The sequence below is a fragment of the Dinoponera quadriceps genome, unplaced genomic scaffold, assembly GCF_001313825.1.
Source record: "Dinoponera quadriceps isolate SergipeBrazil2010 unplaced genomic scaffold, ASM131382v1 scaffold1609, whole genome shotgun sequence".
Classification (NCBI taxonomy): Eukaryota; Metazoa; Arthropoda; class Insecta; order Hymenoptera; family Formicidae; genus Dinoponera; species Dinoponera quadriceps.
This window is the reverse complement of record NW_014555756.1, coordinates 140,621-157,089: the sequence shown is the minus strand read 5'-3', so window position 1 is coordinate 157,089 and position 16,469 is coordinate 140,621. Positions and strand designations below refer to the sequence as shown.

The 16,469-nt window shown below is 45.0% G+C and overlaps 3 protein-coding genes across 3 annotated transcripts in view; all 3 read left to right on the top strand.

The window, feature by feature from the left end:
• Positions 1-3,658, top strand: part of LOC106745338 — a 6,562-nt gene extending 2,904 nt beyond the window's left edge. Inside the window, exon 2 of the mRNA XM_014620851.1 lies at positions 257-3,658. Coding sequence (XP_014476337.1) covers positions 1,960-3,300 — 1,341 coding nt within the window. The 5' untranslated portion in view covers positions 257-1,959 and the 3' untranslated portion in view covers positions 3,301-3,658. The remainder of the gene's footprint in view (positions 1-256) is intronic.
• A 585-nt stretch (positions 3,659-4,243) lies between these two features.
• Positions 4,244-5,497, top strand: LOC106745325. The gene has a single exon (XM_014620836.1). The coding sequence runs from the start codon at positions 4,244-4,246 to the stop codon at positions 5,495-5,497; it is 1,254 nt and encodes a 417-aa protein (XP_014476322.1).
• A 3,575-nt stretch (positions 5,498-9,072) lies between these two features.
• Positions 9,073-16,469, top strand: part of LOC106745340 (uridine phosphorylase 1) — a 17,679-nt gene continuing 10,282 nt past the window's right edge. Inside the window, exon 1 of the mRNA XM_014620856.1 lies at positions 9,073-9,266. Coding sequence (XP_014476342.1) covers positions 9,232-9,266 — 35 coding nt within the window. The 5' untranslated portion in view covers positions 9,073-9,231. The remainder of the gene's footprint in view (positions 9,267-16,469) is intronic.

The window sequence follows — 16,469 nt, the reverse complement described above, 5'->3', positions numbered from 1 at the left end:
TGAAAAATATATATATATATATATATATATATATATATATCAAATTATTCATATACATTGAATTATATATATACATATATATATATATATATTAAGCGACTACCAGGAAATAATATTACATAATTATAATTATATATATATACCATAATAATAACTATAATGATAAAATAATAATAGTAATAATATAATTAAATAATAATAACATTAATAATTATTATTATTATCATAATAGTAACATTGCTTGGTTTTCAGTGAGAGAGAGAGAGAGAGAGAGAGAGAGAGAGAGTTATTAAAACGGGTGATGGGAGAGAGGGAAGGACAGATAGTGCATGTGCAGGACACGAAGTGCAAAACGATGCTAGTGAAATTGATAGCGTAAATGAAAAAGTGAGTGAAAAGAGAGAGAGAGAGAGAGAGAGAGATTGTATGTTATGTATGCGTACGTGTACATGTGCGTATGTATGCGTATGTACGCGCGCATGTCTGCTGTCTATGCGTATGTGTATTTTCGTGTATGCGTGTCACCGTGCATATTTATGAGTATTTGTGCAATTGCGTGGGCACCTGCGTGCACTCACTTGTACGTATGTGTGTGTGTATGTGGATAAAAGATGGAAGAAAATGGGGATTGGAGAGTACAGTAAGAGAGGAGAGAGAGAGAGAGCGGGAGACGTGAGTGAGCGATTTCAATATATGTGAGAGAGAGAGAGAGAGAGGAAGAGAGAGAGAGAGAGAGGCATTTAAACAAGAGAGATAAACGAGAAAAAAGAAAAAGAGAGAGGATAAAGAAGATGAGTTGCGAGACATTATAGGATTTGTACAACCCAAATCGAGAAATCGGCGAGTGCAAGACGACACGTGCGAGAGTTTCCTCGAGCACCTTGAGAGGGCTGTTAGGTTCATTTGTAAATCATCTCTCTTTCGTCGAGCGGAGGCGATCACACCTACCACCCTTCCAAGTGCATAATGCGTTGGATATTCTTTCTCTGTGTATAAAATTGTAAACACCTACCAAGCCCAAAATCAATGTTTCTAACTTATTTATAATAAATAATATACATTAATGATAAAAATAAACACAGTTTGTGACAGTAGTATCGACGAGAGCGTGACGAGAGAATTCATCCCCCCCGGGATGAGTGACGATATTCCTCCCCTTCCATCCCGCGTTCCGTCGTTCAACGAAACTAAGAGATCCGCGCGTCCAAATTCTGCGGCTCCGTTCTTGTATTCATATAATTGTATCATTATCTTTGTAATATTATATATTATATATCATAGGTAATAGAGACGTCGACACGCGACAAAGGGGCGAAGAGATTGCCGTAGATCAGTGCGTTTCGACTGCTCGTCTTCGTCGATGAATCGTCGAAGTACTTTTTCTTCGCCGATCTTCATTTAGTTTAATTGTACAATTTTATCCGAGAAAAAAATGTCTCGTACGTATCGCACGTATTAAGAGAGAATTAAAATCGTCGCACACTTGTCGTGCAATAATTTAGCATTTACTCAGGGAAGATCCGTACGTTTCAGATACCGTCGTGACGTTCTCTGCCTGGTAACGGATACATTCGTTGTATCTCTCATATACAACAGAGATCGAGGCAGGCGGGAAACACTGTTTGTAAACGCGTTTAGTTTACAAACTCTTCCTACGTGAAGTTTCACACGTTTCGTGAGTTTCAGGCCGTTCTTCACCTCGAGAGAAGAGGCAAATTGAAACGTTCGAACGAAACGTTGGGAACGAATTCAATTTAAAGGACGCGACGTCAGCTCGACGAAGCCGAATCAAATATTTGTAAACGCGTTATATCATTGTCCCTCGAGCAGTCGTCGAGTCGACGTCCGGTGTCGCAATATACAACAGACTCTTCTCGATTCCGCCGAGTCGTCGAGTTTCGCGCGCCGAAAATCAAGCGTTGTTGCGACCATAACAGGAGGGTCCGTTTTGCCGAAAGGATGGCAGCGAGGGCCGGTCAACTTCGTGGACACGAAGTAGAACCTAGAGGCTACCGTTACAACACGACGTTCTTCCAACCGGTCATCTGTCACGTTTGCAAATGGCTGTACAACGGGAATACGGAACCTTGTTCCTGCGGCATGATCTCCTACTGCGATAGAGTACACAGTGCGCTGGATCGAGATCGTACCGCGAGGATCGTCGGCCACAACGAGATCTGCCAAGTCGTGCAGAAATTAATCAGGGAGGGCAAGATGCGGAATTACAGCCCCCTGCTCCACGGCGAATGGTACTACCGTCCGTTTAATTACGTGAAAATCGTCAAGGAGGAGCTGCAACGCGACCTGCACCCGCACGAAAGAAGCATGCTGCTGTCCGCGCGATCCTGCCTCTTCTGTCACCACGAGACCGGCCTGAGGTCTTGCACTTCCTGCTACTGCGTCGATTTCTGCGAGATCCATCACCGGAAGAAGAAGAATCACAAGTACCACAAGTGCGAGGACCGGTGGAACTGGCTGTACTTATCGATGCAGACCGTCAACCTGGGTGTCCCTTGGACGCGAACGTTTCACAATTTCCCCGATAAATGCCACGTCGAAGACATGGTTGAGTTCTACGAGTCGTATGTGCTGCCCGCGAAGACAGCAAGTTGGACTGTCATGGACATCGTCTATTCCGACTATGTGTCCTGGCCGCTGACAACGTATTACGCCTTGCGGGAGGCCGAATTATTCCAAGTTCCTGAGCCGGTTGAGGGCACCAAGAGAACGTACGTCATTCATATACTCGAAGCGAGAAAGGACGTGGACAAGTTTTTGCCGTATTGGGAGATTTTCCTACACGTCTTCGGTAAGCCGACGGAGCTGATCGTTGTGATGGTAGGGGCGCAGATAGCGCCGGAATTGGCCGGCAGGTCTGGCACGGTGCCGATCTGCAACGCGAAATGCGCGAACTTCGGCCACGAATTGCGATACGAATACCATCGTATGTTGTATCACGATTACGCGAGCGATGAGAGGAAACTGTTCAAGAGGCCGAACGTCATCGTAGGATTTCACGTGAGGCTCAGCGGCGGGGAGTCGTGGACGCGGTTCATATCGTCGTTGGAGGACCCGGACATCCCGTTCATTCTGACAACCAGAACGAGAGTGAACGCGCGCCGACACTTGAAAAGGATACAAAAGGCGCTGTCGCTGAGCGCGAAACCTTATTTTAACAGGACGAATAAATTCAGTAGCCGTATGATGACGAAAGACGTGGAGAACGGTCGTGTGTATTATCACAATGAGCATCTGCTTGTCTACAGACACCTGCATCACATGGATGCATTTCCCAGGTAAACACGGTACAAAAGATCAGGCTTGAATCAAGAGTATGTATTCTTCTATATAAGCGAGAACGTTATGATCCTCACAGGGGATTTTTAGTCTTGATCTGAGTGCGAGCGATAAAACGAATTTTTCCTATTGGACGCGGAAAGCGTTGCGAAACTCGTCGGAAAAGAAGTGTCGCGACTTTTAACCTGCCGACTGTAAAACTGCAAATAGGTGTAATAAGCTTTTCGGCTTTTATAAAATGCAACGTAATTTCCGACGGGAAGTGTTCCTCGCGTCGCCTAAAGTTGTTATGACACTGAAATTAGGAATTGTGAATTATCTGATAGCACTAGAAACGCTTTCTGCTGGGAATTACGTTAGAATTTGAGCAAAGTGGCTGATTTGTATTCTTAAGACGATGTTTTGACCCATCGATCTTCCCCTAAATTTCTTCACTTTTTACTCTCTTACTTTCCTTTTATTATTATTCTCATTATTATATATTTATTTTTTATCATTTTTACAAGTTATTATTATTACAAGTTATTCTCTTTTCGCTTTTTATCATACAACGGTTAGTCGTCGGTCACAAACAGAACGGCTCTTCGGTCTATTATCAGGATAAAACCTTAAGACATAAAACATTGTTTCGAAGCCGAGCCGAGTCAGCCGGTCTGCCAAGGTCGTTACAACTTGTCGAGCACAAAGCTTTATTTACCACACACCTGTTGTAGATCCTGACGCTAACGGGCGTCCGGACATTCGTTATGCGTCCTACCATAACAGAGATCGTCAACAAGTCCCTTGACTCGGGACGAAACATTTGTAAACACATCGGAACAGTCGGCGAGTTCGGTGCCGTGAGCGCGCGTGTACAGAATCTTCTCGATTCCGCTTAGTTGCCTACGTTTCACGCAGAAATCGAGCATCGTCGAAACATCCGCGCTGCGCGGACACACACGCAACGATGGTTAACCCTCATTACAACGATTTGTTCTTCCACCCGATCGTGTGTAACGTCTGCAAGTGGCTGAACGACGGCAACACGTTTTTTTGTAAATGCGGCTTGGTCTCTTACTGCTCCCCCGAGCACATGGAAGAGGACCGGGAAGGATCCGACGGGAGAGTCGGTCACAGCGGGTTCTGCGACGCCATATTGGAGCTGATCGCCGAAAGAAAGTTGCGGAACTTCGACGGCAGGGTATTATTGAACGTCTGGACCTCCTACAGGTACGCTAAGATGGGACAAGTCTTGCGAAAGCTAGCTCGCAACCTGCTGCCGCACGAAATACGCATAATGATGTCCATGAGGCACTGCAACGTCTGCTACAAGGAGATCGATCTGATGCCCTGTCCGGAGTGCTTCTGCGTCGATTACTGCATGGAACACTTCGACCGTCCTATCCGGCCGCACAATTGCGCGGAGTTCAAGAAGTGGCTCTTCACCGAGACGGAAATCATCTACACGAAGGACTGCGTCCTGGAGTGGCGGTCGTTGCACACGTTTCCCGACTCCCGGTGGGACGTTAAAGACATGTATTCGTTTTTCAAAACGCACGTCTTACCCGCACGCCATCTACTCTGGTCCATTCTGGACATCGCCTTTTCCGATTACCTGTCAGGCCCGCTGACGGTGTACCACGGCCTGCAGAGGTCGCAGTTAATACGAATCCCGATGACGAAAAGCACCTACGTTATTCACGTGATAATGGCCAGCGACGAGATCAGACGCGAGGTGCAGTTCTGGGAGTATTTCTTACACGTCTTCACGCATCCGACGAAGCTGATCGTCGTGATTGTAGGGTTGGAATTGTCGGAGGAATCGCACGGTTCAGTCCCGCTTTGCCTGGAGAAGTGCGCGGGTTTGCACCACGAGTTTCAATTCGAGTGTCACCGCATGTCGTACGGCAACTACGTGAAAAGCAATTCGTACAGGAATCCGAACGTGATCGTAGGTTTGCACATGATACCCCCAAACTGGGAAACATGGGTGAAACTTAAGAAATGGTTCTATACGGACTGTCCGGTGGTTTTAACGTATATAAACATGAAGGACATGAAAAAGAACGCGTGGAACATAAAAATGAGCTTTAGTAAAGAGCCGATTAGGCAAATAATGAATACGTTCAAGGGGTTCAAGCTGCACAGGAACTACAGGACAGGCGAGATCTACCATCGTAATGAATATATACAAATATATAGAAATTTATTAAGTATCTAACCTCGTAACACCTTCTCGCGCGCTGTCTCATGTCGTTAGTTTTGTAATGTTTTATTGTAAGTAATGGACGTCGATGAGAGGAAGCGAGATGAGAGAGAGAGAGAGAGCTACATTCGGAGAAGAACACACGTAGTCGTGACGACTGTACGAGTTTTGTGCGTAGAATTCATGTGTACAGTTTAATGAGCTGTTTTATAGTCGTATTGCAACGGAATATACGTGGTACAGCGTGGCATAAACTATATAATTCTCGACAGCTATAATTGTCACAGTAATACGAATTTGTAGTTTCGATAACTATAAAACGGCTGATCAAACTACGTGTAATTTTACCCATATTGTTTCGTTGTTGATTCACCTCTGTTACCGTATTTTTCTCCGAGTGTGTAGAAATCCGCGCGTCTCGACTCTGCAGCTTGCTCGGCGAGTTCGCGGTCGAAGTTCTGCCTCCTCCATCTGTACGTTCGTTCCCCGCAACGGTGTGCGCAAGTTTTTCCTTTCTCATAACGTTGAGAGGATATCAAATGGTCATTATTGCGAGCGGAACCATGCAGCGCAAGGATCCGAGAGAGAGAGAGAAAGAGTCTACGACTACGTGTGTTCTTCTCCGAATGTAGCTCTCCTTCTCTCATCTCGCTTCCTCTCATCGACGTCCATTACTTACAATAAATATAAGAGATATAAAGATAAGAGATTCATTATCAGAAATATCATCTAACCCGATCCGCTTCGGTAAAGTCAGACGTGACACCTGAACATAGTTCGGATTAGTTTCTCGCCGATATAAATGATCCTCGGACTCGGGTTTGATTTTGTCTGAAACGGCACATTTCTACTTTTTTCATTCTCACCAGAGCGAATGTAGGGTTGGATTATGTTTGGGGGTGGGGGGCTCTGATTGTGAGTCACACTCACGGGCTTACGAGATGATTGGTTACGGCAAGAACCGAAAGAATCGAAGTGGCACTGCACGAAGAAAACAAATTTCATTAGAACAACAAATATTATTTATATATTTATCACTATACTTGTCAATATAGCGACAGCAAAAAAAATTTTGTTCAGACAGCAAGAAATTTCTTTGGATAGCAGAAGGATTTGTGGAGAATATTAATTAGTATTTCCTGGATAATTAATACTCTTAACTAACTCTTTCTGCTATCCAAACCAAATCTTTTGCTGTCTAAACGACATTTTTGTAATTTGTGTAAATATCGGCCCTTCGTTATATTCTTATAAAACGGACAGGAATACGATAAAAGTACTTGCGTGTTTCCCGAATCCTCCGTCGGGACGTCAGGATGTCTCGTTCCTTCGATTCTTGCGATAAACGAAGTCATGAGTGGTGGCTCTCACGAACGGTGATTAGTTTATAAACGATGATGCTAACTGCTTGATCGGGAAAAAGTGCGTCCGAGGCCCCGGAATCTCGTTGTGCAAACGTGTGTGTGTAAATCACGACACGACGTTCCCGAGGTCCTTCCGATCGAGATGCTGCTCGTTGAGAAGCGCGTTTTTTATTTATTTTTATTTTTCGATTGTACCGTCGTTTTACTCGAGGGAGAATATCACCAGTGTCACACAGTGTGCGACAATTAATGCGATCGCGCGCACATTTTCCACACGATATTCAGCTAGCGATTTCCTTCTCTCCTGTAAAACTGTCCTTTGTCCTTTTTTATACGTTTTATTTTTGTAATCATCTACCGCGCGCAGATCGAATTGTGTACTACTTTGCAGTAATAATATCCTTCGAGGCGATGTTCCTCCTGGGACGATAATAAATGTACCTATGCATCTACTTGTGGAAGATACCTTTCGGTGCATTTTTCAAATTTTCTCCTGGCTTTATTTTGCTCCGGCAATGGACACCTGTCCGCAAGTATTTCCTGTTACGAGGATAGCGAACGAAGGTCGATTCTCACTTAATTTTCGTTGCGGACGTAACACAGAACAGAACCAAGATCGTCGAGCGACGTTACCCACAGCGAGAATTGTGTGTGAAGTGCACGTTTAATGCACGTAGAGGCGCTTCAAAAAGTACAGGCTTCATCGTGGTAATGGCCGTTCTCGACGAGTTTACCCCCCGATGATTCTTACAAGAATATTTCCTTTATTGGAACAGGGTGGGCATCCGATGGACTTGAGCCACTAGATCCAGTTCGGAAGGAATCGCTGGTCGAGAGTGCACATACAGGTAGACTTGGATATAATTGGTGCTCATTTTCAGACTTTTTCTGATAATGACGCAGGATCTAAGAGTACAAACCAATCAGATCTAAAAGTTTCCACTTTTATTGCCATATATGATACCTAAACGTGTGAACTTCAGCCACGATGATTGGTCAACCTCGCATATTATTTGAAAACTATTCGAAAACTAAAGACTAGAATCCCGAATATTTTCGTAATATAAATTTTATCTTCGAATTACCCAAGAAATCTAAACCTTGAGAGGTTACTGTGTATATAAATGCGCGAATATGTGTATATTATGTTTTTGTATATATACGTATTTTACTTTTTTCTTTTCAAGAAGATCCTGTTTCCAATATGAAAACAAACCAGACGTTGTTGCCTGAAAAATATCGTAAACACACCGCTCTTTTATTTGCAGTATTTTGGTATTTTGATAGAAAATTCTCTGTCTTTATAATCACAAATTAATAAGTTATTTAAGTAAATAAGTTAGTAAATTTATATTTACACCCAATTTATACACATACGCGAGCATGTACATCGCTAATTTGTCGCTTAATTTTGCAATTGACCAGTTGAGATTATTGATGCGTTTATTTAATCGTCGATCTGTCGATTCTCGCGAAATAGGCCACGGGAATCTTTACCGCATCTATAGACCAGCTGCGCGTAGAGAACAAAACGGGGGACGGCGGTAGGAAGAGGGCAGCTGTATGCATAGTGCGCATGTACAGAGAGGGGCGAGTGCTCCATTACCTGGACGTCGTGCCTTTAATGTTAGAGAGAGAAGGATGGGACAGAGCCTGACAGATAAAATATGGTGAAGGGAGAAGGGCAAAAATAATGTTAGAGACAGAGAGGTATAATATGAAGCAATAGTTCGACAGAGAAAGAGAAAAAGGGAAAATAGGGAGAGAGGGAGAGAGAGAGAGAGAGAGAGAGGGGAAGGGAGGGAAAGAAAGAGAAGGAGTGAGACTAAGAGAGAGAGAGAAATAGATTGTGCGAATGAGAGGGCAACAGTTTACGATGGAGAGAGATGAAAAGAGAGAGAGAGAGAGAGAGAAAGTGTGTGTATAGATCGCGTGTTGGCGTGAAAAAGAGCGGTTCAAGGTGAAAAAGCGAACCGACCGACGCGCAAGCGAAGGGAGGACGGAGCGAGACAGGTGAAAAGAGAGAGAGAGAGAGGGGTGAAACACGCGGTTTAGAAAAGAGAAGGACAGACGTGAAACGCGAGGGAAAGGAAAGGTGCGCGCGTGCGACTACGAGGAGAAGGACAGAGAGTACACGGTAGTGGGGAGGAGGGAGCGGCGGGAGGGGAGTCTCTCGAGCGCGCGAGAAAGAAGGAGAAGGCAGAAGCGAGAGAGAGAGGGGTGGGACCGAGCGACGCGCGCGTAGAGTCGCGGCGCGTATTCTCGAGACTATAGTCCTGCGGAAGATCATCGGGAGGACTACACCCCTGCCGCAGTGGCGAGGATCAACCCGTAGCGGGTCGGCATATCATCGTCATTATCGGTTTTCGCGTGCGCTGCTTAAGGATGAGTCTTCTGCTGGATGAGGAGGAGATCGACGAGTGAGTCCCCGATTATTATCGTTCTGATTATGAAAGAGAGAGAGAGAGAGAGAGAGAGAGTGATAGAGTGTGAGAGGGAGAGAGAGAGGAAGGTCCGATAACGTATCGTCGTGTTCACGACGACGACGTGGCTCCTCGGGTCGCTCCTCTCGTGCACACGCTCGTTCATCCGCCAAGGGCGCACGAAAAAGGGCTGGGCTCTGATGGTCGCGAGTCGATCGCTACGGCCTGCCCTTCGCGAGTGTTCCAGACGAGAGTCGCGTTCCTCTCGCTGCACGAGAGGCCCTCGGAGTGAATTTTTGACAGCGCGTTCTCGCTGAGAAAAAATGACAGTGCGGAGAGAATGATTGAGAGTCCGATTGATTTCTCTCTCTCGTTCCTTTTTTCTCTTCTTTTTGCGCGTGCCCTCTCGAAACAGGGAGGATCGTCGACGATAATGGATGCGGCCCCCCGACTCGGAGGACGACCCTTCGAATCCACGCACGCAGTCGGAGGACTTTATCGAGCTTCGCGCGCGCATATATTCACATACAGTCGTGAAACGCTGCTCTCTCTCTCTCTCTCTCTTTCGTCGCGATGCATGGCGCCTCCTCCGGAGATAAGATGCGCTGCGGTGTATCGCGAACGCGCGAAGCTGCGACACGGCGATTGAAACGAAGCCCTACGTCGAGAGACGAGACTGTCCGCGAACGTCGACGACTGGGACACACAAGCGAAACATCGCGTTTCTCTCGTTTCTCATACGAATCCGAGGTACGTTCCGTAAATATTTCTTTCCGCAATCTTCCGAGGCGGCGTCAAATTCCAGAAAATTGAAAATCAAAGGACGTAGCAAACGTTTTTTCTGCTCTCCGATGACAATCGGAGAGACAACGCTTCTTTCCTGCGAGAAAGAACCGGCCGGATATAATTGTTATAATTATTTATAGTTTGCTCTTATATCATTTTGAAATCGGTTCTCCCATCGGCGCGATAAACCGATACATCGGAATATAACACGAGGCTCGCTATCCCGTGGCAACTTTGTGCGTTACGGCCGTGTCATTTCAGCGAAAAGACTAATTGCCAATTGTCCTCGCAAGCTGGACGTAATAGCGGAAATATTAAAATTTCTCTACCGCGCGCGTGGAGCACCGCGTCCTCTCTTTCTCTCTCTCTCTTTCTATCACTCTCGCACGCGCCCGCGCTACGTTGATTCCTCTCGTCATCTCGAGCCTCCAATATTAATTAAAACGGAGAAGCGGGTTTAATTAAAAGTACGCTCACAATGGGAGCGGTTAAATAAGCGTGTGTGTAACGGGTTAGGCGCGTGTCGGGACCGCTGCGAGGTTAACACGGATCGTCGTCCCGAACGGTAATCCTTCAAATGCGAGAAAGCCGCTGAAATTTCGCTCAGATCCGTCGAAATGGCCGGGTTTTCGCCAGACGTGACGCGCGCTGTTCGGAAGATTACGAGACTAATTGGAAAAGTTCGGGAAACGGAGAGAAAGGGAGGGAAAAACAGTCACGTCGATCGGGCAAAGGAGCGATGCAAATGAGCTCGGATAGATTTCCCCTCCGATTCGACTCGCGAGTCTCAAATTACACCGAAACGCCGAGTCGGATGCGACAACGACGACTCACCTTGACATTTGTCAGCCGTATGAGTCCTCTCTTAGTTTGCCGCGCGACAAAACCACGTCGGTTTTAAGGACGTACGGGTCACAAGTGAGAATAATGGAGGAATTGTGAAAAAACTACAAATTGATCCACTCTCTGCGTTGGAAAGTGACGCCAAATTTCGGTAGTGATTCAGAACCTGGATCGAAAATGTATTAATTAAACTAATGAATTATTAAAGAAGGTGAAAAGGAATTTGACGAGAATTCGATGAAACTTGCACCGAAACGTGCGAGGAATCACCGATTCGACTGGTGAGAATCACAGGGGAAATCGCTAGAAGCACAAAATCTTGCACTCTTTCACTGCTCACTTCAGGCACACCCCGTATAGACGACGTGCCACGCACGTCTCGACGCGGGTGTCGCGTTTCGGCGACGAGGACGACGGGTTTCCGTTTCGAGTCATTAGCTGACCTATTCTGTAACTTTTAACGACAGAGTTGTTATCGTTGCGCGCTGTTTTTCCACAATATGTTACACCTGGACAACGAAACGATGCTGTTAACAGTTAAAAATTATAGAAATTAAATTGAGCGAGAAAATTAAGTGACATTTAACCCTGAAGTGGATGCACGGATGACGTCTTCCATTTTAAATCGACATTTACAATAAAAAAAAATCGCTTTAGGAAGTAATAATATCCCCAGACAAATACACGAAAGGTGCAAGGTTGATATTTGTTAATATTTCGGGAAATATATTTTAGCGCACAGAGAAAAAGGTTTCTTTGGATTTATTACACGTGTTTGTTTGACTTGGGTTTGTTTAAAATAAACAACACAATTTAATAGCAAATATCATTTCAGTTGAATGAAAATGTTGTCTCACTAGAACAAACCATGTTGTTTGATAGGAATAACAGTATTATTTGGAGGAAATAATATTTAGGTATCGATTAAAAAATATATTTCATTAAATATTGATAGCGTTACTTCTTTCAAATAATTCATTGCTCGTAACAATCATTGTAATGAAAATACCGAAGAAACGTCATTTAATGTAGAGGTATTTATTGTTTGAGTCGAACATTCGTTTGTTTGCTCTGTTCGAAGCGACAAATTGGTTTCTGTCAACGGAATTTCATTCAATCCAAGGAAATCTATTTCTCCGTGTGCGCTTGGACGACACCTGTCACCCGTGCGACCACCGTAGGGTTAAAAATCACAGGCCCCGCCAGGTGCATTTCGCGCCAATGAACGGTTGACGATTGCGCGCAATATCGAAGGCTAATGTCGCTCACAGGCGTGTCTGCTAATTGGGTCAGTTTGAGCGTGCCATTCGCGGTGTAAACGTCGCGACGACGACTCTCCCAACCGATTACGCGACCGGCCGGATATCACCGTGAGAGAGAGAGAGAGAGAGAGAGAGAGAGAGCCGTGTCGTGGGAATTCATATTGTGCCGAATCTCTGCTGCACAATATTACATCACACATTACATACTTCTGCCATCTCGCGGTTTTGTCGTCCGTTACCTCGCCTGGGGCTCTCGGTTTAATCACTCGAAATGCCTGCGGCATTCCCGCCCCCCGGGAGCAAATCGATTCCGAACTGGCCAAACGAACTGTTGTCAGAAGAATAACTCGGTAAAAGCGTTCCGCAGCCCGCGGAAACGAAGTTCGTTAAATGAAACATTTCGACGATATTAAAAGGCAGGCATCGAATATTCGTGACGCGCACTCCTCGCGGCTTTCCGCTTCATCGACGACAGTCGGTCCCGCTTTTTCTTCATTAATTAAATCATCGACGAAGGGGGATTTCTATGAATTTTTATATTTGACGAGCGTGTCGTGAGAATTTTCTCCCGATTACTTCGGTCGCTCGATAATAAATGGGACGAACGAATGGAGAGAATCTGTTTCCGGATGGCGATAAGGGACGAAGAGGAGGAGGTCGAATGAGACGCATGAGTACGTGTACGTTGACTTACGTGCCTTCCGTTGGCAACGAAATGGGCGATCGATGCTGCTCTATTAATAAGAAGAACGTAGAAGCAGATCGCGCGCCCTTTTCTCTACACCCCTCGCGTGTGACCCAACGACGTCCCCTCGTCAATTCCCCTTTAGGAACTCACAGAGGAGGGGGGGAGGCACGACCGGTACGTTTCTTTTTCTCTCTCTTTTTTTTCGCCATGACCATGCGGCTATCACGTATCGGTCGGTATGAGTAACGCACTTTCCACGTCGCTTATCAGAGATTTTTAATCCTTTTTAACGTCAAGCTTTCTCTTACTCCGAGTCGCCGGCAAATTAATTTTCACTTCTCTTTCAATGAAAAAGAGAATATAAACAAAAACGGGGATAAATGAAACTGTACGGAAGAATAACGCGAGAGAGACGACAAGTGTGCGCGTTTCGTCTCGACGACGATAAATCTCGGAGTTGAAAGAATTGATCTCAGAGGCGAGTTACAGCGAAGTGTAGCGCGATCAACAGCGATAATACCGTGTGAACTTACGGTAACGTATTTCGCTGATAAGCGAAGCGTCGATAAAGCGTTGCAAACGCGAAAGGTGTGACAACAGCAAAGCGACGGACGACACGTGCGCGGAAGGGAAACTCAGCCGTGCATTTAAATGCAGATGAAGTCGCACGACGAGGACGGTCCGCATTTTGCAAAAATTTCATAAAACTAGGCCACACTTTGTGTACAGAGATTCAATGCGGACGTACAGGATGTATATTTATTTTCATGGATATTATATACACGGAATGTGTGTCGTTTTGCGCCCGTAACAGGTGGATCTCGGAATCGCGCGCTAACGCGCTGCGGGAAACTTTTTATTATTATTCGTGTATATGTTGCGTGATATTAAATTATATTATGATGTACTCTATATTGTATTGTAACATAATATATTGTAATATATCAAAATATAAGTGAGAATAAAAAAGTAGGTCCAAATCAAGTAAATGTCTTTTTATTTTATTTCGGTCATTATATTCTCCTGATACCAAAATCCGAAAATGGGTTCGAAATCCCGATTTTTCGCAGATTTGTATGAGGAGAATATAATGAGTGAGAAGATAGCGTGATTCGGTTTTGGCAAGCTCTTCGGTCATTATATTCTCCTGATACCAAAACCCGAAAATGGTTTCGAAATCTCGATTTTTCGCAGATTTGTACGAGGAGAATATAATGAGTGAGAAGGTAGCGTGATTCGGCTTTGGCAAGCTCTTCGGTCATTATATTCTCCTGATACCAAAATCCGAAAATGATTTCGAAATCCCGATTTTTCGCAGATTTGTACGAGGAGAATATAATGAGTGAGAAGGTAGCGTGATTCGGCTTTGGCAAGCTCTTCGGTCATTATATTCTCCTGATACCAAAACCCGAGAATGGTTTCGAAATCCTGATTTTTCGCAGATTTGTATCAGGAGAATATAATGAACGAAGAAGTGGCATGTTTTAACTTTGCAATTATTCCAGCCAATAGTACAAGTTAACGACAAGCGAGGTGGTTGAAAAGTTTTCCTGAAGCCAGTAGTATAAGTCAGCGATAAGTCAGAAGGCTGAAATTTTTTCTCAAGCCAGTACAAGTCCAACGGTCATATATTTTCAATTTTCGGATTATAGGAAAGGGATGACGGGCGTTTAAATGAATTAAAAGTATATTTCAAAATATATTTATTTTCTTCAAACATAATATTATAATGACAATATTAATAACAATATTAATTATAATGACATTATAATTACAACATAATCAAATATAATACAATGAAATATAATATATTACAATATTTGAGGTTTCTTCCAATTCCTAGACGTACGAGTAAGCATGTTTAAGAAGATACGTGCCTTCGGCTGGTCTGCAACATATCGGAAACCCGTATAAATCAGTAGAGAACGTTTCTATCTTTTTATAAATACCGAGGCAATCGTATCCGTCATATGAAACGTATTCATTTTATAATAATTCTATGATAACGCATACGATAAAAGCGATAAAAAGCGATAAGAAAAATTGAACATTAAAAATTTTCGCATTAGCGATCGTAACGTTTAATCGGCCGCGCACGTTGGATTACGTAATGCAAAATAAGCCGGTCGCGCGGCGAACTTTGATTACACTGCCGATCGATATAATTGCCGAAGCTTTACCGCGCGGCGGTGGCGATAGCTCGCGTACGCGGAATATAAATTATGTAATCGAGCGTGTTTTCGCGCGTTTTTCGCGCGCGCGCGCGCGTGTGTGTGTGTGTGTGCGTGTGTGTGTGCTTTAACTATTTATGGGAAAACGGCGCCTGTTCCGACATGAAGTAGAAGATAATTACGAACGAAATGCAAAAACGCGCTCTTAGGCTCTCCCGTGATGTTTCTCGTTCTTCATTGTATGACAATGAAGACAAATTCACGAAAGTCCCGATATTGATCGACCATAAATCTTTCTCCGCGCTTATCGCCTCAATTCGTTTAATTAAATCGTCCGCGCTATCGTTTTGGCAATAAATTATTTACAAGAACCGCTGCCACAGAGAGGGAGGGAGAGATACGCAGGCCTTTTGTCGATCGCCCCGATTGCGATACGAACGCGCTCTCGAACCTTCTCATGACGGCTCCCTCGTGAGAAATCGCGAAAACATCACGACACCCGCCGTGTCATTTCGTATTCCGAGGCGTCCGGCCGACGTTCTACTTTAAGCCCGCGCGCGGAAACGGGGTCAGAGGTCAGGTATACCTCGGTAACGCATATCGAATAATATCGACACATCGGCCGTCTAAATTCGCCTGAAATTCAGCACGGAAGAGGTTAATACACAAGGTGACGCGTTTCGACCACGAGTTCTGCTCGTGTGCTTATCGCGAGAGTAACAGTTGAGAAGGAATCGCGAATTTTTACGTACGGACCGACCCCCTGAGATCGCAAGAAGGATACTGCTCTCTGAATTTCTAGTAACAAATTTCCCAGGGACGCATTCACTCGAGTCGATTGAAACAATCGCTCATACGGAGAATCGGAATCCACTCTAAGCTCTAAGTGAAATATTCCCTCTTCGCTATCCCGAGTGGCGGATATCTTCGTTATCTTCACTATCGCATCGAGTGGTAATACTGCCGCTGTTCGTTCCGAGAAATTCAGAGAGCGCGATAAGAAAAAAAAAAACAAAAAGAGTGAAAAACCTGATTCACAAGAGTGCAGCCGAGGGAATTTCCGAGCGTCTCGGAATTGTGCACGTTCAACATTCACCGAGTCGCGAGTGAATGAACTTGAGTGACGCCGCTATTAGCTGGAGCTTTCCTACGTCCGTATGATAATCACGCGGCGGCGGGCGGTGTGTTCGTTTAACGAAAAGCGAGCGAGCGAACGAGTGGAAGAGCACCGTCTCTCGAGAGCCGTCGTCGTTGCGTAATCAATCATTGCATCATTGCGTCCGGTACTGCTAACAAGTCGCGTACGCCGAGCAAACGCCTCTTCCTCCGTCAGCGCGATTCGGCCCGGCAGGCCTAATGACGTTTCTCATTACGCCGAGCTGACGGCATTCGTGACGGGTCGATTTCGGCCGGCCGACGGCCATCGTCGCTGATCGCCCCCCCCCCCCCC